Raw genomic sequence first — 24,079 nt, forward strand, 5'->3', positions numbered from 1 at the left:
ATTTTCTAAGTTATTTTCCTACATGTAATTAAAAAAATAAAAACTGGCTAAACTAATATTTCTGTGTTTTCCTACAAGGTGGCTTGCCACCTAAGTGGTCAACATGGTCAAAGACGAAAATCAAACAGTTTTATAAGTTAAAGGATGAAAAACGAAAACAACAAAAAATTTGTTCAAGGACAAAAATTAATTACTCACTATAGTTCAGGGACCCCGAACATATTTCTCTCATTAGTAAAAAGACTATTTTTTTTTATTACTAATTAGATATGTTTGATCAGTGTAAAAAGTTTTACGAGATGGTAATTAGAATATATGAAATTGTCAGGTTACGACTTAATTTAAATTTAAAAATATTTAAAATAGAGATATAATTGGATAGATCTTCAAAATTCTTTTCACCAATAGTACATATGTAAATTAAATTATTTAAAAAAAATTAAATCGGAAATATAAATTGCACCTTCCAGAAATTGATCCATGAACCTCCTCACCCCAACCTACATGTCTCTTAGCTCTTATCACTTGATATATCATTCCGGTACTTTTAAAAAATGCGTGCTTTTAATAAAAAAGTGTGGAAATTTTTTTATTTATTTTAATTCATCAATAACTCATCGGACTTTATTTGCATGCAGTGTTAATGCGAAATTTTTTCACTTACATATATATTCCATGATTGATTTAATGAGTGACGATTGTAATAATGATTAAAAATTATATTTGAACTCCTCAAATTAAAAGTTTAATACTTGAACATTACATTCTTAAAATATTTTAACTTTTACATAAATGTTCCTTTAATAGAGGATATCTAAATGGGTTTTTTTTAAAGAATATATCTAGAGAAAATGGATTATGCTCTGACTAAATTTTTTTTTATACTATCAACCAATCATATTTCAAGGATGTGTCACGTAAATTAATGAAATTAAAAAAAAAATTTCTCACATCTTAAAATCTAATTAGTTAACGGTGTAGAAAAACTTTACAACGTCGGTGCATAAAAATTAAACTCAAATATCTATATGGTTAATTAGAAGGGTTGCACCTACTTTAAATATGTGGGCATTAAATAATATGATGAGTACATGAAAATTAAACACTACAACTATGCCATATCTCTGTTTTGCCGTCTCCAAAATCAAATAAGATTTGGCGGTGATTGACAAACAAGATAAGCTAGTTAAACTTGTTCTCTTCTCAAAATTTGAATACCTCCCACTTCTGAGTCCCCAGAAATTCATGGCAAAATCTATCTTCTCAAACTAAATTTTAAATAAACCTATCATAAAAAATCTATTTTTTCACTTTGATTAAATACCCAAAAATAAATTTCACGTCAAAAAATAAATAAATTTGACGTCATAATGCAGCATAGTGCAACCTGGATCCTATTGAAAAGCCCAAGTGTCAAACTATAACGTTTTGCATGTAAACGTGTAACCCATTCACTCCTCTGTTTTCTCTCTCCATATCATATATATCACGTACCAATTTATAAAAGATTTTAATTTTCTGTTTTTTCATCCATAATAAAAGTAATCAAATCCATCCTTCTTTTTCGTAAAATTCTGTTTGATTTCAGAAACTACCCTCACTTCAATTTTGGAAAGCTTTTTTTCTCTCTCTCTGTGTTCTTCGATCTCCACATTGCAATTAATGCTTTGATCAACAATGGCGTCACCACAAATCAAAACCTTTCACCTTGCTGATTCTCACTCCAAGAACACTTCTTCTTCTTCGCAGTATGTTACTACTTTCAACTTGTTGAATTTTCGCTCTGTTCTTTATCATCTTGTTTATGTTACTCAATGTGTGTGTGTAGTTCTTGAATTTCCAATGGTTACATGGTGCAATTCCATTGAGAAATCAAGATTCACATAGGGATTTTGTTTAATCTGAATAGTTACAATTTTGTTTAATTAATGTAAACTCTTTAGATTCAATCCTAATTTAATGTTTCATTCTTTAGGTAGTATAGTAAGTTATTGTTTGTTTTAATTGAAAGCCTGATAACATATTTTTGTTGATTTTGATTCTTGATAGAGAAAATCTTTAAAGATAAGTTAATTTGATTGGTTGATTAAAATCAAATTTCGAATTAATTTGGGTTATATATCACATTTTCTGAAGAACTGAATAATCTCTTCTTGTATATGTGCATAAAATTGGATTTCCCCTGCAAAATTGGCAATTCGTTTTGAATCACCCTACTACTGATAAAGATGGAACCAAATTCTCATGTATTCTTAGTACTATTTTCAGAATAGGGTTTATTTTGTTTTCTTTGTCCTGTTATTCAGTAATATTAATTCACTCTTTGTGTCTTGTTATTACCAGAGCTAGCAATGTGCAGAACATGTCAATTGGAAGAGAAGAATTGTTGAAGGCACTGTTGATCAGAAAGACCATTGTTGCCAAGGGGAATGCAATGGAAACCAAGCCAACCAAGCCATTCAGTGACTCCAAGAAGAGTGCAACTATCTCTAATAACAATCAAGGAGGAAAGGAACTGCTGAAAGTTGTAAAAAAAGGGACTGAGAAGCTGAGCATTAAGGAAATTGGCAAGTGCAAATCAGGTTCCAGTGCACATTCTAAGGTGTGCTTTTGTTCACCAACCACTCATGAAGGCTCATTCAGGTGCCGTCTCCACCGCGTCAGTGCAGCGAAGAAATCATCCACTGAGAAGAGCAACATGAGGATGTGTTCTAAGAAAGGGAAAGGAGAGTTTAAGCCTCAGTTGTCAAGGTTTGGTAGAGTGGCCTCTGTTGCTGAAGTTGGATCACATGATAATAGCCTAGCCTAGTTCGAATAAGGTCCCGTTTGAATGCAAATCAAAGAGCTCTTATTGGAGTTTATTTAGTGTTTTTTCAAGTAGATAAGCTTCAATAAATCTGTATTCAAATGGGTTCTAAGTCTACTTTAGAACTGAGCTTATGTTCAAGTTCAACTTAGAGACTATCTTTTTTGGGTCAATTTGAAATATGAAAATAGTTGTTAATGTTCATAGCTTTAACAGGGTCTGCATATATATAATTTTGACATTGCAGTGTTTCTGTGTGTAATTTGGGTATGAGATGAACTAGTCCAAGTGAAAGCATTCCATGCAGCCCCTGCACTTTTAGAAGGGGTTGTTGGGAGAACTTGGCCAATGAAAGCTGTTTGCATTTAATTTTGACATCTGTTCTCTTGTCCTTTTTATGGTCTAATGGTCACTTTCAATTTCAGAGTTGTACTTGATTCTTGATCTAGTTTAGTTACCGCTAGACCATCACGTTTTATAATTAATCATTTAGGAGAAAGGTGCAATTTTTTATAGGATTATTTGGAGTGATGACAGAATATTTGATAATGCTGAAAAACAGATCGAACCTAGAAAATGCTTCTACAAAGACCTTTCTTATTTGAAGGTGACTCATCAATCTTTTTAATACCTTTTAGGTGCATGACTGCTATATCTTCAGGTTATGCATATTACTCAAATGACATTGTAAGAGTGATTTGAGGCTTCGTTTCTTGGGTATTCTAAAGGTGGTTTCATCTTCATTATTGTTGATAAATGGATCAATACACCAGTTGCATATAGTTCAAAATCTTGTGTAAGCCAACTAAAATGAAACATGATATAAACTAACAGAAAAAAAGCTTCTTAATTAGGATAGCTTTCTAAATAACTGGTAGAGACGTATAATATCATGATTGAAAGAAATAAAATGAAGTTAATTCTTAGAAACTTTTTAAAATTCGTTTCATTATCCAGTATCTGTCAGGGTGAAATTGTTCATAGGAACTAGGAAAAGTCATTCGGTCAACAAGAGAATTAGCTGATATGGACAGGTGAACTTTTTTCAAACCCTGTCTTGTCATTTTCATTTACACAGCTTTTCAAACCAACTTTCCTCTCCCAATTGAACCGGCTCACCCTATGCATTATGCAATATGCATCAAAGAGTAAACAAAAAAGTTAAAGAACAAACCATCCTGAAATTGACAAGAATACCTTCCCGTGAATGAATATTCATGACTATTTGAATATTCATGAATGAATAGGATGATAATAGTCTTCTTGGACAAAATTATATGGCTTTAATTTACATAAGCATCATCCACGTGTATGTACATTAATTGGCTTCTCAACCACTTCCTCAGGATTCATGTTCAGGCAATACATGTTGGTAACAAGCAGCTAGAAAATAAGCACAGCACTGATCTCTTCTGCAGTACTCAAAATGAGAAAGAAAACACAAATTAGAAAAGGAAATTAATCAACACTTTCTTTATCAAAAGATGCAATAAAGCCTAGGGTAAAGCGTAGGAATTTAATTAATTAGGCAAATGGAAGTAATTAACAAAAAACTCAATTTTATGGGTGAAAAAGTACTAAAAGGGGGTCTTGGGGGCTGAACCTTTTTAACCTTGGCCAAATGAAACTCTGGTGAGATCATGTACAAGTCCTCATCAACAGGTTTTGGGGTTAGTTTTGGGGGTTCACTATCCATGTCACTGACCCAATTCTTCTTTTTTGTTTCCCTTTCATGATGGTCACGATCCATTGCCTGCGATCAACACATTTAATTACCTCACCAATGATTTATATAAAATCATCTTAATTAGAAGTTTGAAGCATGCTTGCATATCATCTTATTAGGAATAAATGAATATGAAATTTTTAGTGCAGTTATTTCAAATGCGAGTGATTTAATCCAAAGTTTGCATATTATCATTTAGACAACCTTTTTTATCAGTTAAATGCCTAAACCATAAGCCAAACATGGAGAGAATTGAAGAAGAGTTATTATGTTATATACCCTTCTGCGAGGATCAACGATCATGGTGGATGAGACATCTTTCTTCTCATACAAGTCCCCTGTAACATAAAGGTCACGATCCTCAGACTGAGAGTAGCTGTGACGAACCAAACCAGCTTGCCTCGCTGACTCAAAACACTGTGTGAAAGGGAAGTTGTCGTTCCAATCCCAGCTCCCAAATGCTGGCACATGGTTCCTCTTGTAGTAGTATTCCTCCTAAATTGCATACCATTAATTACCATATCAAAAAAACAGAGAAACCATCCAACAATATAGATCACTTAACTACAATGACAGCTAGAATATGAAATTAAAAAGGTTAATTAAGTTACAAAAGTAGAAGACATACAACCATTGCGCCTGACTGACCAAGACAGAGGTGAAGATACTAAGTTGCAAAGAATGGTTTGAAAATGGGCTTATCTTTTTTTCTGCTTAGAGTGGTTTTGCAGATGTTTAAATAGAGAAGAATGCATGGTCTGAGGTAGAAACCAGGAGAGTGAGCGAGTAAAGCAAAATAACCTCTCTAATTTTAATGGGAAAAGAAATGAGATGGCCAAGTTTGTTTCACAGTATCAGACAAAGGGACAGAGCAGAGGCCGAGAAAGTGAAAAGGAGAGGGGCACGCTTGCTTTTGTTATCATTCACTTTAAAACTCTCTAATCTTGTATATGCTGTAAATTTTTCAAAGTGTGTTTAACTAATGGGATGTGGATATATACAACTGCAAAAGGATCCAGGGTGTTCCATTAGACCGGACACATACAAAGGGTTGGAATGGCAATTGGGGCACCTCACCGAACGAAAGCGTGATCAATGGTTAACTGATTTGAGACAATACATGGAAATAGATCATCATGTTTTCCAATGCCATTATGATGTTTATATATGTTTACTTCTTAACTAAGATGTTCGTGTAATCCTAAAGGAGTGAGTGATCAGCCACAACAAGTTTATCTTGTGGACCAGGACAATCAAGCAGTGAGTGATCAGCCACGCTGCCTCGCTCAGCGTTGTCATTGTCATCGACAGATGTGTTTTTGCAATTCATTTTCTATATTGTTTTCCAATAATTTGATTTTTAGTAAGATTATTGATTGAATTATGTACTTTGTATATATACATTAATGAATTAGCTTTTATGTTTTTTCATTATGAGTTATTTATAAAGCATTTAGAATTGATGGAGTATGTGAAAGGTCGATCATAGTTGCTATAAAATAAAATGTTCGACACATGTACTTTGCTCAATATTGACAATGTCCTACGCATATGAGAACAATGATTCGTATCAATGTGATTTTCTCTCTATTATTTGTTTACTTAAGCGTCACAATACCTCGCAGGTACCCACATGGTCGTTGGATACAAGAAAACAGAGTCCTCCCACAGAGGATTAGCCCAACAAAGTAACCCTTCAATACAACCATACGATCTTATTCTGGTCAGATAATCTCTTACAAGACCAATAGCTATGTATGATATTTGTACAGGTTGCAAAAAAGTGGAAAAATACAATTAAAAATTTATGTAATTAGCGTCATCCTAGAGCCAAGGTGACATGAATTAGAAAGGTTTCAGCCCAAACGAAGCGTCGGCTTAGTCAACTCTAATAGTATCAAATAAAAATAATATTATCTCAAGTAGAGTCGGCTTAGCCGACCATAAAATGTGAATACTAGAGTCATCTCTATGATCGATGCTAATAATTACGTTTTAGCGTCGGCCATTGCTGTATGCGTGTTGTGTCGGCTAAACCGGAAAAATTATAATGTCGGCCGACATAGCCCACACTAACTATCAGCTTTGAGTCGTTACCATTAGCCCCGAGGCAATATACTAAGTTGATCATAGCATTAGCTTTTGCAGCCGGTGCTAATTCGCGCTTTTCTTCGGAAGCTTGAGAAAAATAATGGATCCGGGACATAGACTAACATTGTACCACTAAATAAAATATATTTGCATACATTGCAAATTGAATACATTAATCAATACATTTTATTTTAATAACGCTACGCCATTGGCAGAAAAGGGAGACACACACCCAGCATACTAGAGAAGCTCCTCAGTCCTCAGCAATCATCTGGGGGAGTGAGATTGCACTTGGCAGGAAGTGAAACAGCAAGAGTTGGGTCAATTCCAAGAAGAGGTAGCTCTGATGAGTTCTTGTAAGAGCAAAGGCATTTCAAATCAGCACCAGTAAGAGCCTGGCAACACTCAGGGGATGGATCAACCGGGTTCGGTTTAGTCACTGATGGCTTACAAGCCATGATTCCATCCTCGTTCATGTTACACAGGCTAATGCCTTTGGAAACTTTCAATGTAGATGCCATCATCAACAAAACCACCATAAGGTGCAGTGTCACCCACTTCCTCTCTTCCATGATCCTCAGCATAGTGTATATTCCTTGATCTGTTTGTAACTCAATTCTTTGATTGCTAAGTGAAACTATATATAGACTTTGTACTTTGAAAAGAAGAGGACTCTAACACCACATGTTAAGGACCCGTGAACGAGAAATGGCAGAGTGGCAGACATATGGAGTCACGGGAAGAGATTCTTATGTCGTTTCCATGAATGGATTTGGATATTTTTAAATAAATGTGTTAGCACCCAAAAATATATAATGGCTAGTTTCACAGCCAAAAAGACAATTTAGCCACAACATAGGAATTAAGCCGTTGGAATAATAGCCGAAGATGTGAGATTAGCAGTTGGCACAGCAAGGTAAGAGAGCATAGCGTAAGCAATAATGCATCTGGACAAGATTTGTGGACAAAAATAAAAGTTTAATTAAGCAAATGAAAGAATATTTCAGAGCTTCTAGGATATTCCCACGTCACGTGGGCACAAAGCAATTGGTTCAATTTCTTAATAATAGGGAATGTGGTTTTTCATTATTAAACCAGCCGATATAAGGAAGATTAGTGTGAAAAAACTTCCACGTTGATTATGATAGATAAGGCACTAAGCCGCTAACACCTCATGATCTATGAGTGCTTGTGGGATAGCAGAATATGGGGCAGTGGTATGATGTGGGGTAGTGGTATGTTGTTAGATTAACTGCTGAAGTAAGCTGAATTACTCCCTATAAACACTATAAACAGTGAGAGAGTCATTTATATAAGACACACAACCAAACAATCAATACAATTAACAAATCAATCAATATGTGTGTGTGTGAGACTTGAGGTTTAGCATTAAATACATTAAGAAAAAAATTAAATATTACATTATATATATATATATATATATAGCTCATATAGGTGTTGCAAATGAAGGTCCAGGGTTCGAACCTTGAGCATGAGCATTTGTAATTACTAACAACTAACCACTAACATTTGCATATCAGTAAAAAAACAAGGGGTACTTCAACCCAATACAATACGAAAAATAACATATCAATAAGTTAAGAAAACAAAATTAAGATGTAACAAATTGGCACGCCCAATGAAACTTTTCTTGCTATTGAGAAGTTTCCATCTCCATCTTACGATCTAAGTTGGCGCATGTAACTAAGGTCTAGACGCAAAATGGGTTCTGCAAACAATTGTAGAGCAAGTACCAGTCGCACCTCTGTGTCGGGTGCAGCTTCTACCGCAACATCGTCATTACACTCTGGACTCGCACTAGATATTGCATGCCATGTCGTTTTCATGGTAGCCACAATAATTGTTCTCACGTATGTGGAAGTCATCGATAAAACTGATGATAGAGGGGACACAAACATGCTTGTAACGGTCTGATTTCTCGAGGGTTAAAAAGTAATCTCACAAAGAAGTAAAGCATTAAATGATAGCGAAAATTTCGAAAGAATTAAAATATTTCATTAATAAAAACCAAAATGAGAATTGTGCAAAAACATAAATCGAAAGTAAGGAAACTATTTCATCCCTCTTGAGTCGACGTGCAGGAAAACTTCAAAAGCATAGAATCCAGATCTAAAAGCAACCAATGATATGAAATTAGAATTGCATTTGGGTCTTAGAATATAGAAATTCAAATCATCTACACTAGTAAAGAGAAATAAAAATGTAAAGAGAAATAGAAATGGCTAAGAGTTTAGCAACCCATCATTTTGTGTTTAATGTGATTCGTCTCCACTCTTAGGGCCCGTTTGGTACACTGTATAGTATAAGGCCTGATAAAATATTAATACTATACAGTGTTTAGTCATACACTGTATAATTTGGTGGCAACACTGGTGGTGTAGTAGTGGTGGTATTGGAAGGTGATGATGGTGGCAGTGGCGGTGGATGGTGGTGGCGGCGGCGGTAGTGGCAGTGACAATGGTGGTGGATGGTGGCGGTGGTGGAGAGTGGGGGCGGCGACAGTGGTGGTGATGGCGGCAACGACAGTGGTGGTGATGGCGGCAACGGTGGTGGTAGTAGTGGCGGTGGTGATGGTGGAGATTGGTGGTGGCAGTGGTGGTAGTGGCGATAACGATGAATAGAGTGTGGTGGCGGTGGAGGCGGTTGCGGAAATGGTTGTGGTAGTAGTGGAGGCGGTGGTGGTGGTGGTGGTGGTGGAGGGTGGTTGTGGTTAAGGCGACGGTGGTGGTGGCAATGACGGTGGCAGCGTTAGTGGTGGAGGCGGTGGTGGTGGAGGGTGGTGGTGGCAACGTTGGTAGTGGTGGTGGTTGTGGAGGTGGTGGTGGTGGTGGTGGTGGAGTAGGTTGTGGTGGTGGAGGGTGGAAAAGGCTGTGGTGGTGGAGGGTGGTTGTGGTAGCAGTGACAGCTATGGTGGTGGTGGTGGTGGTGCCGGTGACGGTGGTGGTGGTGTTGGCGACGGTGGTGGTGGTAGTGGTGGAGGTGGTGGTGATGGATGGTGATTGTGGTGGCGGTTGATTAAATATATTGAAGTAGTTTATACATTGCACTTTTATCATGCCTTATCCATATTGTAACCAAATGAGCCCTTAACATAAGGAAACATGTTGTAACTTCGTATTGAATCTTTTAACATAATGCCCCATGGGGTGGACCACCAAACATAGTAACATATGTGAAATACATCTCTCACGACACCACATCATTCCATGACGAAGTTGATGAACAAAATGATCTACAACCATATTTACGAAAGGAAAATGATTAATGGAGACACTTTCTTTGGACATTCATTTTACATACACTCGACATGTGATCTTTATTGTTTTTTAACATATCACGGACCATTCCAAGGGAGATTAGTCAATTTTAGAATTGGGCTAGGCTATGCCAAATTTAGGCCAATCATGAATTTTCTAGTCCAGCTCATATTTTTGGTTGAGCTATTTCTATCAACTAGGGGTGAAAATAGGCCGAGCCGAGCCAAGCTTTGTGTGGCCTAGGCCTGGCCTGCATTCTCTTTTCGTGGCCCAAGCCTGGCCTGTGGCCTATCAATAGGCCAAATTTTATGGTTTGGTCTGGCCTACAAGCCTTCTTAAAAGTATATTTAACAAACAATTTTATCAAAAGAAGGTCATTAGGCCGACGGGCTAATAAGTATTTTATATATCATTGCACTTTCTTTTCAAATAAAAAAACCTATATCATTGCATTTCAAAAACTAAACCTATATCATTGCAGGAGAGGTGGACTTGGCAGCGGCAGATCGGCAGTGGCGGCTGGCTGCAGCCTGCGTCCTGTGCGACCGAGGATGTGTTATGCTGAATATGTCTGCAACGTTTCTAATCTAGGTTATGGTAGGGACTTAGGGTTTTCTTTTATACTAAAGTTTACGTCAGTTTAAAAAAATTAAATTACGTATAATTAAATTTTATTTATTTATATTATTAATAAAAATAATATATAAGCCTATTTGGCCTGACCTTTTTAGTTAAACAAGTCTTTTAAAAAGCCTAAGTCGTGTTAGCTAAGAGAAAGCAAATAACAGTTATGGGAATGACTTGTTTATTCATTGAAAGAGCAACTAATAAATCGAGAAATAAGCACACGTGCTGTAACAAACTACAGCTACGTTCTGACTAGAATTTAGGAAACAAACTAGACTACAAACTTAAATTAAACAATAAACAAACGGACACTTTTGACTAAGCCTTAACATTCCCTCCCTTGAACTAGACTGCACTTCTTGATAACAACACGAACATTGTTTGAGTGCTTGATAACAACACGAACATTCGATTCGCTGTCATGTTGGTTTGGAACACCAAATCTTTTGTGTTGTGATAAATCCGACACTCATTTGACTGCATTAGTACAGCCAAACCCCTTTCTTGCAGCTGCCCAACACTGAGAAGATTATTCTTCAAACCGGGCACATAATAGACATCTTGTACAAGGTGATTTACTCCTTTTACAGTCAATCTAACACTTCCTTTTCCAACAACGTTCATGCTTGCATAATTCCCCAATCTAACCACCTTGTTGAACCCTTCTTCTAACTCACAGAAGAGTGATGAATCACCACACATGTGATTGTTGCACCCATAGTCAATATACCACACAACATCTCCATCGTCTCCAAGCGTGTCGACATACGCCATTAGCACCATCTCTTCTGATTCCTCCAAACCAGCGTAGTTTGCTTGGCACTCATACTGGAAGTGTCCAAGCTTATGACACTTGTAACACTCAACTGTTTCCTTACTCCTTGAGTGGCTACCCCGACCTCTGCCTTGTCCCCGGCCTCCTCGGAAAGCAGCCCTTCCTCGTCCTCTTCCACCATAGCTCTCTTCATGAGTTACCTTCAAAGCATGTTCATCTTCTCCACTTGCTTTGAACTTCTGCTCATGAACGAGCAAAGAACTTTGCAAGGCATCCACGGAAAGTTGATCTATGTCCTTGGCTTCCTCAATGGAACAAACAATGTAGTTCCACTTATCGGTGAGGGTTCTCAAAATCTTCTCAACGATCTTGACATCATCCACATCTTCTCCATAATTTCTCATGTCGTTTGCAACCGTCATTACTCGACCAAAATAATCAGTGATCGATTCACCTTGCTTCATTGCTAAGACCTCAAAGTCTCGGCGTAGACGATTAAGCTGAGCTCTCTTCACTCGAGCATTGCCTTGACACTTCAACTTCATGGAATCCCAGAGCTGTTTAGATGTCTCCTTCTGCGTGATCGTCTTCAGAATTGACTTGTCAAGCGATTGAAACAAGTAATTCTTAGCCTCCAAGTCCTTCAACTTCATCTCCTCCAGGTTCTTTATTTGCGTTGCCGTCATCCCATTCCTGCTCGTTGGCTCTGTGTAGCCTGATTCCACAACAACCCAATACTCCTTGGATCGAAGGAGATTCTCCATGAGCATACTCCAATGATCGTAGTCGTCGTCGAACTTCGGAATGGAGGTTGGTGCAAAGTTTGCTTCCGAACCCATCTCTCAGGTCACTGCTCTGATACCAGAATGTTAGCTAAGAGAAAGCAAATAACAGTTCTGGGAATGACTTGTTTATTCATTGAAAGAGCAACTAATAAATAGAGAAATAAGCACACGTGTTGTAACAAACTACAGCTACGTTCTGACTAGAATTTAGGAAACAAACTAGACTACAAACTTAAATTAAACAATAAACAAACGGACACTTTTGACTAAACAAAAACAGTCCGAGCCTTAGACGAGTCGAGCCATAGGCCCCTGACGAGCCGCCTGACCTATCTCCACCCCTACTATCAACCCATCCGACCCCATTTTAACAGGTTTAATGAAAAGAGAAGCCAGGACGTGTGGAGAGGGAAAGGATTAGAATTTAGAAGAATGAGGATAAATTTTATTAAAAAAAAGGGTTCGCCTAATATCCACCTGGCGAAAAATGTCTAATTTTGCACTCATTAGTTTGACTGATTAGCATGCACAGCTCACACATGTCTTATTTGTATCATTGCATAAACCTAAGTATGAAGTGACAAACCTACACCCGTTGCCTCGTTAAATTGTTAATGTTTTTTTTTTACGGTCAAATTGTTAATGTTGAATTTAGTTTTGACTACACCAAAATTAGAAGGAATGAATCAGATTGATATGTGAATAGCATACAGGTGAGAAAGAAATTAGACAGATAAGGTGAAAGACAAATAGACGGACAAATTGAACAAAATATATAACCGTAGCATAAGTTCCCAACGAGTTCATTTTCAGATCTATAGCATACAAAATCAGTTGAAAATTGATTTTTGACCAAAAAAAAAAGGACATGGCTTTGAAATGAAGCACACTGCCCACAAGACATAGTGGAGAAAAACAGAGACATAAAAATTTGAATGAAATTGAAGGGGCATTGGATATGTACACTACATACATTCCCCTCCCAGACCCTCACTTTTAGAGGACACAAAATTGAGTTATGAGAGGTTTTATTTCCCTCAATTCCAAAAATTTGAACCAAACAATAGGTTTTTAAAAATCTCTCCCTCCAATCTCTTCTAACCAAACATTAACAATATGTTAAAAGAATTTTCCAATAAGATATTGCAAGCACTTATTCAACTTTCATAAGCCTTGTTGATGGGCGAAATTCTAACTTTTTTGTCAGTTAGAAAACGGGTAGAAATATATATATTTGACGTTTTCCATAGCTTTGTCAAGTTTACATCAATGTAATGTTCATGACCGATTTTAACTCCCATCCAATTTTAGTATTTTACTGGTGCTTCCAAACACATGGAAAAACTACCATCCAAACATCATCTAATCCACCAATACCCTTCCAAACAAAGCATAACTTTTAAATTCCTTGTTTCTCTCAATCAAACAGGGCCTTAGAAAAACCCCCATTTTTCTATTCTTTTATTTCAAATTTCAAATCGTCAAAAAAAAATTCAACTCCTAAAAATTCAACTCAAAAAAAAATAACAAACAATTATTTCATACAAAAATTTTAAAATTGAAAATTATAAATTAGTTCGACAAAGACCAAATATGCAATGCAAGGACGATTCCGAAAACAAAATAAACATGATCATATTCATAAAAAATATACATAAATTGTCACAATTAATTCTCAATAACAGAAAAACTCAGATTTTTTTCTGTCAAAACAGAATCACCTTCAGCACCAAGCTGTTGCATTAATTGGTTGGTAGCCCAAAACAAATTGATTTTAAAAGTGCAGCCCAAAGTCAGAAAAACCCTGTACCATTCGTGTCCGGTTTAAAACAACTCACCATCATGTACGAATATATCTCGAAGAACTCCCAATTTATTTTTACTTTTTGATAAAACAAACTTTAATATTTTTATCAGTCGGTAAATGCTGAACAAAATAAATTCGGACTACTTGTTTAGCCAATGATGCGTACTCAGAGAGCAAAAACAAGAACTAAACACGCAAAATTAATAATCAAGAACATAAAATAGTCATAAAAAGTCATTCATTCATTCTACTGCCAGTTTCCAAATGAGAAGAACATAAAGTGGTTTCTCCTCTCGGGTCATTCAAAACATAGCATAAAATAAGCACTGATATCAAAATATTAATAAATACTACTACCAATGCCTTCGTCTAACAAAATATCCTAAACCGAATCATAGATTTGTCTTTTCTGAAACCAATTAGGTCCTTTTTATCCATTAACCAAACTACTCCTAAATCCAAATTTGAAATTACTAGTCAGGAACATCACCACCACTAACAGATCTGACGGTTATCAAGCTGCCACCTCAGCACTCGCCTTCACTGGAGAGCAGATCTGCCAAATGAAACCGTACGGGTCCTTCACCTTCACCACGAGCCCACCGCAACACGCGCCGCCTTCACCTTCAACCACCTCACCTTCCTTAACGGCACCTGCGCGCACAGCCTTAGCAACGGCAGCTTCCACGTCCTCAGTCTCCAGGCACAAAACGATACCGTTTCCCCCAGTCTTCGCTCTGTCAACGAAAACACCGTTCAACAAAGGTAAACAAACAGTACACAGGCACAAAACGACGTCGCTCAATAGGACAAAAATAACCAGAAACTACTAGATGATACTATAAAAACAAAACTATAATCCAAAAATACAAAACCTAGAGAAGAATAATGGCGACAAAAATGAAAATCACGAATCGCTTACAGAAATCACTTTCATGAAAAACAGATCGAGTGGATTCGCATGGAAAATGCATTTAAAATGTAAGAACTAGAAGGAAAAATGCATAAACAAAGTAAACAAACAAATATCTTAGAAATATCACAGAATAATGGAAGAAAATCTAAGAACTATGCGATAATCATACAGATCTAGAATAAGAAATGGTGGAAAGTGAAGAAAAGAGGCTTACGGTGCAGTAGAGTCAACAGCGAGGTCAGAAACGAGAATGGAGGAGCCAGCGATCTTGAGCTCAGCAGAGAGGATGAGAGGAAGCTCATGGTCAGCTTTGCGCTTAGGGTTCAGAGCACGGCTAACTTCCTCAGCACCAAACGCGGCCTTGTAGAACAGAACGGCGTCGTTGGCCTTCGGAGCTTCCACCAGCAGCTGCGGCTTCACAGCGACGAACGACACCACGGCGGCTGCGGCGTTGTTCTTCTCGGAGCCGCCGTTCTGAGCATCTTGTTGCGCCATTGGAGAGAAAACACAGATGAAACCCTAACCCTAGGAGAGAGAGAAGGACACAGAAGAGGAAGGAGAAGGAAAACGAAAAGAGCGTGTGATGGGGAATGGAGTGGTGGGACAGTGTTATATAAAGGCGGGGGAGAGGGAACGTTTCGAGGGCAAAATGGGAACTGGGATGTCAATAAATTAAGAAGTTAAAGAGACGATTTTGGATAAAGTGGAACCAAAGATTGCCCCAGTTCTTGGTTTTATTTACGATTAGATGCCATTCAAGAGTCTAACGGTCTTTTATCTTTATCTATGACATTGATTAATATAATAAATGAATATTTCATTTAGTTTTTTTTTAATCTTATTTTTTATTTATATCATGTTTCATGCATAGGACAAAAAGAATTGAAGGAAACGTCAAAAAACCTACAATGAAATTCAAAAAAGAGTATATTCATTTTACGAATCTCTCTTTCTCTCTTATTAATTATGGAACTATTTAATAATCTAGAGGATTATTATTTTATTTTCAACCATTGTTTCTCATTCAATGAAACTCGGGCAATAACCCGTTAGGTTGGAATATTCTAATAAATAAATTAGTGTTTTTTAAATTATAAATAAGTTAATTGTGTATAAAATAACATAGTTCCATTGCATAAACCTGCTGCTTGGTATATATTTTTCAAAAGCATGATTGATGTACCAACTTTTGATAATAGTTTGTGGTTAGGGATTCCTGAACTTTTAGTGTCGTTCAAAAATTATGTGGTAAACGACTCACCTCGGATTTCGAAATCTTCATCAGATCGCAAGGCAGAGTCGGAGCTTAAATATTCATTTTCTAGTGCAGCTATCATCCCAAACATGTAAGTGTTTATCATTTCAACATCCTCTAGTGCAGGGGTCAATATTGCTCTATCTTGAAAGAATTTTGGGTCTTTAATTTTGTGCGGAAGGTCATGATATGTATATTTAATCAATTTCATTAGTGGATTTGGACTAATTGGGATGAGCAGATATAGCAGGATTTGAACATCATATTCTCCTGCTCTAAAATCAGGACGATCGACATTTCCAATCTGCAAACTCTTTGATTTCTTTTGCTTCATCAGCCGTCTCAGTTGTGGTTAGCCGCATGTTCTTAGGCAATTTCATAACTTTGCAATGCTTCTACAATGATGAAAAGTTTACAGTAGCTTCTACAACTTCATGTCTGCTTCCTCTAGTTATTACAGGTAGTATTTGTCTAAAATTATCTCCAAGTATTACTACTTTCCTCCAAACGGTTTATGTACGTTGACTTCATTTTTCAACTTCATTAAATCTCGGAGTGAAATGCCTAGAGCTTCGAAACAAAACTTTTTCAACATTGAAGCTTCATCCCATATAATAAGTTTTGTTTCAAGTAGAAGTTTTTCTCGTAGACTTCTCTGCTTTATATTACATGTTGAGGTCTTTGTTGCATCTAATGGAATGAAAATTTTAAAATGAATTGTTTTGCATCCAGGCAAGAGTAATGATGTTATGCCACTTGAAGCAACATTAAGCACAATTAGTCCTCTGTATCCAAGTGACGTGGATAAAGTGTTCCAAACAAAAGTTTTTCCAGTTCCACCATAACCATATAAAAAGTAGAAGCCTTCTGAGCTTAACAACACAGATGTGACTACCCTCTCATATACAAACTTTTGCTCATTTATAAGCACACTAAGCAACTCTTCATATTGTACCTTTTATGCATATTTGTCATAGTTTAGTTCATCGACAATACATCTATTGTCAAATTGCAGGACTTGATCATATTATGGAGATGACAAAGATGAATAATCATTTAATGACCTACCATTTCTTTGGAGCAACTTCTCAATTTCAATGATACATAATTTTTTCAAATCAGCATTTGCGATTCGTAGTCCTACAGTCGAGAAGGAAGATTAACTAATGGTTTTTAACTGTATCGAATATAACTAATGTTGTTCACACACTTTGCAAAATTATCATGCACGACATGATTTTCTAAACTTTTGAATTTCATTAAATTAAATTCAAGCAATAATTATGTCTAGCATCATTTCAAATCTTAGTAATATAACTTGAAAACCTACATACCTGGATTTTTTTTTCCTATGGTGTAGAATGTCTTATGATAAGAGAAGTCAGCATGCATCCCAAACATCATTAGGTTTTGAGATTGAATTCATCATTAACATTCTTACCAAGAGCATCTGCATTTGTTCTCCAGAAGCTAAATCAGAGACTTCTTTAATTGTATCTATGTATTTTTTGTCATCTGTTAGCAACCTAAATTGATCGCATGCTCCCTTGAAAGTATCATATGTTATTCCCTTCAGCGTTCTGATACTTCTATATGATGTACAACCCTTTTACATAGTTAGTAGTATTCTCATATAATATATCTCTCTGATGCATGGAGGGATATACTGTAGTCCGCCAACTTTTAAACCTCTCTTTCTTGGTTTTCAAATTTTATCTTTTTTATGATAAACGAATCTACTGGGAAAGTCAACATATGTTATTTCACCCGTCCCAAAATTTCTCATTAGCTGCAAACCAAACATAAACATTGTGGATTTTGTACCACTCTTTTCAATAACATCTCCAATGTCTTTATTATCATTTTAATATACCAAATATTCATTTGGAAGATGAAAATTTAGTTTTTGCACCAACGGTCATCGTTTGTGTATGGTAAAGACAAATGTTCTCCAAGCTGCCTCATATGAAGAAAGATAACAACAATCATAGTATTGTTTTACGTCATCCAATAGCTCTTTGACTTGAGTATCGTTGTCCTTATTTGAAATTTCAAGAATTGTTTGGTCTGCACCTTTGTTGATATATTTGAACAAAGATATTATAGCATTGGACTTGTTACAATACTCCCATTAATGTGAGCTTGATACCTCAAAATGAGAGTAAAATAGTAAAGCACAACACACCTGCAATGTAGAACATGTCACATGCATATAATTTAATAATTGAATTTATCATTAATTTAGTATTTTGACTTATGCCTATATATATTCATTTTTTTAAAGAAACTAATTTATTAATTTTGAAATTAATATGTTTGAATGATAAAATTGATTACTTCGACTTTTTAAACGGTTAATCTTAGGTAGTGTTTGGCCTGACTTTTTTCAAGCTTAAAAGGTACTTAAAAGTTAAAGATAAAAATAAGTGCTTTAAAAAAAAGTAGAAACTATTTGTCAGTTTTTTTTAGAACTTTAAAGTGTCTTTTAAGTGGAAATGTGTTTGGTAAAATATTTTAAAAAATAATAATTTTATTTAAAAGTAGTAAATATCAAAGAATATTCATATGTTCCATATAGCCCAAACAGTGTAAACCCAGTGAAGTCTTGAATTTTGAGTATAGCATACTCAATATTGTGATATAGTTCTCTACCACCTATCCTTTGTTTACTATTTTTCTTTGTTTCAATTAGTTGTGATACAGATTAAAAGGACATATGATAATGTTCTTAATGGAAAGAACTTATTGGATTCATTCGATACAAGACGTTCAATTTAGCTAGTATCGTACTTTCTTTATTTTGGGTTTGTATTTCCGACCCGTTAGGATGTTATGGACTTGTATTCTGGTCCACTAGTTAGTAGGAAACTAGGAATTACATTTGAGGGTTTAGCATCTAATTGGGAAAAGTTGGGCTTGGAGCACTAGACCCAACTCACTCATATGGACGCCCCTCTTATGCTCTCTATATAAGAGTTGCTTCTCTTGTAATTCATTTGTATTTTTTGGATTAGTCACTCTCTCTCCCCTTCTCTCCCTCTGCCTCTCTTACAATTTTCTCTCTATAAAACTATTAGGGAATTCTCAAGTGAACTTGCTTGTGACTTCTCATCATGGCTTATAATCTCTCTTCATAAGTTGATTGTGGTGCGTAGAGAATTATCAAGAGATCTTTCTCTTGGGACTTCTCATAATCATATACTTATCATTCTACGAATGTGGAGCCTCACCCTCTCTTTTCACCCGTTCACTTTTGATTTTCATTCTCTTTTGGTACTTATACTCATGGAGTTTTGATACCTTAAGCCTCAAGCAAGCTAGATCAAAGGCAATTTAAGTAGTTGTTGATGAAGCAACCTTATCAAATTTCTTCAATACACCCTTGTTCAATGTTGGACTTCTTCAAGGTCTACCTTATCTTCACAAGGTCATTGATAAAGTCTTAAAGGGGAGGTCAAAGTTGGGTGGAAGGAGAGGAAGGGGGTGGAGTCAAGATCATCGCAAAAGGTGATGTTAGGATTTGAAAAATAGGAAGAGGAGGAGGAAGGGGAAAATAATGAAGCAAAGTTGATATTTTTTTTTGGAATGAACCAAAACTGATGAAAAAGTCCATGAAGACAACCCTTCATCTGACTAGGATTATCACTCGGACAATGATAGCCTAAAAAATAGGCTATATCAACATTATGACGTCATGAGGTCCTTTTTTGTACAAAAATATATAAATTAAAGGTTCCAAAATCTATGATTTTTTTTGCAAGAATCAATTCAAATATAATCATATTTTACAAGGATTAAAAACATATTTAATTCAAAATTAAAATACGAAAAAAGGGAAAGAATTATAAAAATGGGTGTTCAAAATATTTGGAACAAGTTCACATTAAGAGTTAACAAAAATAGAAAATATATCATATGATACTCATAGAATTTTAGAAAAAAAATATATGGAGGGGCTTGGCCAAGTTTCTAAATAAAAGCCCTATTTTTCTGTTTTACTCCTTGCCTTACTTTTCACGAGTTTGACACATTAAACTTGAATAATCCATTATTTACTTTATAATCTTATGTAAGTGACTTGACATGTAGCCGTCTTAGCTCAGCTGGTAGAGCGCGTGGCTTTTAACCACGTGGTCGTGGGTTCGATTCCCACAGACGGCGTTTTCGTTTAATTTTAACATACCCTGAGACTAGTTTGAAAAACAAATCATATTCTCAGCCCCATTTTTTACCAAAAAAACATCACGTTTACTGGACCAAATTTTGCTTTGAAACCCTATATTGATTTTCGGATCAACTACAAATACACACATGTATGCATTTGTAATTTATATGATAAATAACAAAACCGTTTTTTTTCACAAGCCATTTACATGTTCCCATTCTCTTCAGCTGATGAATCATAAGCAGAGTCATCCAATGTTGAATTTGATGTAGTCTCCAACTGACTCCCACTCTCACTGTCTGAAGTTCCTACTGTTCTTTCTTCAAGAGGGTGTTTTAAGAACCAGAACGTTATACTAGCTGTTGGTGTAAGGATCATTTTTTGATTCACCTGTTAATATGTAACAACATTGAAGGGTTCAGATAAACAAGTAAAACCTAGTTAGAAAAGACATGAACTGATGAATTAATTGTTAGGACATTATTATAGAAGCAATCCCCTAAAGTGAGCAATAACATTAAAGCTAAGGATTCAGACAAAACTAAATTAAAAAGTTTCAGGATTTGAGCAATTGTAAATAAAAAAACAAATGTGTGAATGAGAGATACTGAGATAAAAAGAGAGAAATAGAGGAAAAACTGGAGTGCAAGTGTGGTGGAGATATTGTATGAGTATCCAAAATTTGGGATTGATAAATGTTTAAAGTCATATAGTAGATGCTTAATGTGAAGGGGGGAAGAGGGAAGGAGGTGGGAGCAATGATACAATATTGATTTCAATTACCTCAGTGATGTCTTCAGGGAGCAAGAATATTGAGCAATGAGCATCCAAGCTTTCTTGCAATACTGATAAATGATAATGTGGCTGGAATTCATCATTTTCTCCTTATCTGTGTAATTTAAACCAAATTAAAAAAAAATCTACATACACAACTTCTACTGGTCTAATTTAAACCAAAATAATGATATGATGCATGATTTTCCCATGTACCACAACTAATGTAAGATGGGAATTCTACAAGGTCATGTTTGCTTTAATAGTCTAATTAGAAATATGTGAGCGATTTCACAGATATCATGAAAAGAAATCCAAAATTCTAGAGGGAACATAATTAGTCAGTCTGCAAATCATTTGATTCACATATGTAGACTCTGAAAACAGTCGTTCAAGCAATACATTGAAGAAGTAAAAGGAAAACATACCTGTTACTCCCTTGGTTACAAGACCCCAATTGACAGCTCTGGGTTGCACAGAACTAAGCAGTTCAAGGAAAAAGATACCATCTGATAAGCTTTTATCCTGAAATTTGAAATAATTAAAATGAACCAAATTCAGTAAACCTTCAAAAGTGCACAATGCAATAAAAAATACATATACCAAGAAGTTAGGGAAATTTGTTGTGCCTAAATTATCATGAGGCTACAACAACAAGTAAGGCAGAATTAGTGTAAGGTAAAATATGGATAATAGTCATTCAATTCACATGCTTTAATTTCACAGTCTTGTAAATTCTAAAACCAATATTTACATCAAATGAGCTGGATACCGTGAGTAAAGTTAAGATGCATTGTTGGCTAACAAGCATAGAATAATGTATATGTTGCAAACAAAAGATTAAGAAGTTGATAATTGGTCATGCAAAAGTGAAATAGCTTCTTATTTCACTTTTTCAAGTGAGATTAGGCATAAAACAAGAAAAAACCAGTCCTTTGCAGCAGAGACTACAAAGTAAAAAAGTGTGTATATATTTAATACCTTAAAACTATGTATATGGCTTTGACTTCTCGAACTCCTTACTTTGCTGTTTGCCCATTGCAGAATATCAGCATCAGTTATTTATGAGCTCTTTGAGTGAGAACGTAGTGTGTCTTTAAGCTTAATAATTCTGATCACCAAATCCCTCGAGCGCATCGTTCTCGCCCAGTCCACAAGACTTGAGTCATCTCGCCGCATTGGCTCATTGAATGATCTACTAAACAGGTTACCTTTTGTGCCCTTCCACTTGGTACAATGTTCCCTGGCTGGCGGTTTCGACCAATCGCGCGGAAACTATTCCCAAGTTTCAAGTCGCAATAGCTTCTCCCGCCATGTAGATCATTTTTCGTCGCCAATCTCTGGTTTTCATTCGTTCAACCGCCCAGTGAACAGTAGTCATCGAATAAACTAAGGCACACGTCCCTAGGCCTCCCACACGTCAAATGGGACCATACCATTAAAGCATCTCCAACGTTGGTTACTTAAATTATTATTATCTTCTCACTCATGTAATATTTTTAAACAGAGAAAAGAAACTAGACACCTCGCCCTGATAATCCCTCAATACCCCTCCAATCCCACTTTGTCCCGGGCCCTCCTCGAAGAATCATATTATGCTGCACCTAGATAATGATCGACTTTTTTTATCCAGTTTTGGGAAAAAATTGTGTTCACGCCTTTCTAGAGAAACAAAAATAGAAGATAGATAAACGAGTGGTATGATAAGTGATATAAAAGAAATAGAAGAGAGATATGAAATAGAACAAAGTGGAAAAATGATGTAAGAGAAACGTGAATGTGAATATATCAAAGTTGCTAATTTTAGGCTAATAGTTAATTCACACTTCACTTTCTCTCTCATCTTATTTTGATATGATGTTAATTCCGGTGTTTTAAATTGCAGATGCGGTTGCGGTCGTTGCGGATGCGGGCAATGCGGCTACCGCAATGCGGATTGCGGCCGTCGCGATGTGATTTTTAAAATAAAATTCACAAAATGTAGAAAAAATATATACAATAATTATAAATCATTTATTTACAATAGTAGGCTTTTTTTATAGTTTATCTTATAAAAAATCAAAATTAAGACAGTGACAGAGGCAAACATTTTCAGGTGCATAATGAGGACTCAAAAGATAACTGAATGTCATGAACTACGCCAAATAAAATCTCAAAGTACACAACAAAATCATGTTGCGTCTCCAAGAATGAAGTAATTCAATGGGACAATGATTATAAATTCTGAAATGCTTCTCATGAGATTGGTCAAATCTCACGAATCCTTTTCACCCAAAATCAATTGCCCACAAATCCCTCCTCCCACACCCCTCTCCCTCAACTTTCTTCACCAATAAAAACTGTACTCAACTCAACCTCGACCTCTAAAATGGCTTGTCAACACAACAACCCATCATAACAGCGTCAACGGTAGTTGCGACCCTCACATAGAACAAATGGTGTGAGCTTGTGGCCTGAAAAGTTCAGATGCGGCTTGAAAGGGGGTGTTGCGGTTGGGTTGCGGCCTCGTTGCGGGTATGTTGCGGTTGTTGCAGGAGAATTTAAATCTCGCCGCAATTGCGGCCTGATGCGGTAGCGGTGCGCTCCGCAACCGCAATATTGCGGCCGCAACACGTGTTGCGGTCCGCAATTTAGAACCCTGGTTAATTCCTATCAAGTGAGAACACTAAGAACCTAAGAGCTAAAGCTAAAAGATAAAGAAAAAAGGATGCATACTTTAAATCAAGAGACAAGTGGGTTGGGCCCATTTTCTTAGAATACTTTAAAATGAAATAATATGCATAAATTAAACCACTTTGGACCCAATAGTTCTCTTGGGCCTTAGAGATTTTTTTTCCGAACCAAAATTTGTATTCATATAAAGTTAAGGAAATAGTTTGGATATACACTATCCTCAAAGGATCAAAAAGTCAGAAACAACTAGAAGAAGCCCTAAAGAGCGCAACCATAAAACACCAAACCACCCAAAGAGATCCGAACAAACAACCCACAAAATCTATACAAGACTTCCTAAAAAATAAAACAAAAGCGAACAACAAAGAGCCTTATAGAATACTAGCTTAATATTCTGCTTC

General features: G+C 36.1%; 4 protein-coding genes and 1 non-coding gene across 7 annotated transcripts; 2 read left to right on the forward strand and 3 right to left on the reverse strand.

Annotated features, from left to right (window-relative positions):
• The first annotated feature begins 1,590 nt into the window (after positions 1 to 1,590).
• On the forward strand, positions 1,591 to 3,092 carry LOC130732465 (uncharacterized). The gene is made up of 2 exons (XM_057584506.1): positions 1,591 to 1,748; positions 2,344 to 3,092. The coding sequence occupies exons 1-2, from the start codon at positions 1,678 to 1,680 to the stop codon at positions 2,807 to 2,809; spliced, it is 537 nt and encodes a 178-aa protein (XP_057440489.1). The 5' UTR covers positions 1,591 to 1,677; the 3' UTR covers positions 2,810 to 3,092.
• A 660-nt stretch (positions 3,093 to 3,752) lies between these two features.
• On the reverse strand, positions 3,753 to 5,500 carry LOC130732466 (uncharacterized). Of its 3 annotated transcripts, none has more exons than XM_057584509.1 (4): positions 5,161 to 5,500; positions 4,812 to 5,027; positions 4,419 to 4,559; positions 3,753 to 4,218 (listed from the first exon to the last, which is right to left on the reverse strand). In XM_057584509.1, exons 1-4 carry the CDS (start codon positions 5,164 to 5,166, stop codon positions 4,162 to 4,164), a joined length of 420 nt encoding a protein of 139 aa, XP_057440492.1. In that variant the 5' UTR covers positions 5,167 to 5,500; the 3' UTR covers positions 3,753 to 4,161. The 3 variants fall into 3 exon arrangements, with proteins under 3 accessions (XP_057440492.1, XP_057440491.1, XP_057440490.1); XM_057584508.1 differs by having other exon boundaries at positions 4,410 to 4,559; positions 5,164 to 5,485; XM_057584507.1 differs by having other exon boundaries at positions 4,410 to 4,559; positions 5,161 to 5,479.
• Positions 5,501 to 6,737: 1,237 nt separating this feature from the next.
• LOC130729425 (putative lipid-transfer protein DIR1) lies at positions 6,738 to 7,249 on the reverse strand. Its single transcript, XM_057581184.1, has one exon. It carries the CDS (start codon positions 7,205 to 7,207, stop codon positions 6,884 to 6,886), a length of 324 nt encoding a protein of 107 aa, XP_057437167.1. The 5' UTR covers positions 7,208 to 7,249; the 3' UTR covers positions 6,738 to 6,883.
• Positions 7,250 to 14,116: 6,867 nt separating this feature from the next.
• On the reverse strand, positions 14,117 to 15,403 carry LOC130729426 (uncharacterized protein At5g48480). The gene is made up of 2 exons (XM_057581185.1): positions 15,026 to 15,403; positions 14,117 to 14,632 (listed from the first exon to the last, which is right to left on the reverse strand). Exons 1-2 carry the CDS (start codon positions 15,304 to 15,306, stop codon positions 14,410 to 14,412), a joined length of 504 nt encoding a protein of 167 aa, XP_057437168.1. The 5' UTR covers positions 15,307 to 15,403; the 3' UTR covers positions 14,117 to 14,409.
• Positions 15,404 to 20,154: 4,751 nt separating this feature from the next.
• TRNAK-UUU (transfer RNA lysine (anticodon UUU)) lies at positions 20,155 to 20,227 on the forward strand. Its single transcript has one exon. It is a non-coding gene; the product is annotated as a tRNA-Lys (tRNA).
• Positions 20,228 to 24,079: the final 3,852 nt, after the last annotated feature.

Source organism: Lotus japonicus, chromosome 1 (genome assembly GCF_012489685.1).
Source record: "Lotus japonicus ecotype B-129 chromosome 1, LjGifu_v1.2".
Classification (NCBI taxonomy): Eukaryota; Viridiplantae; Streptophyta; class Magnoliopsida; order Fabales; family Fabaceae; genus Lotus; species Lotus japonicus.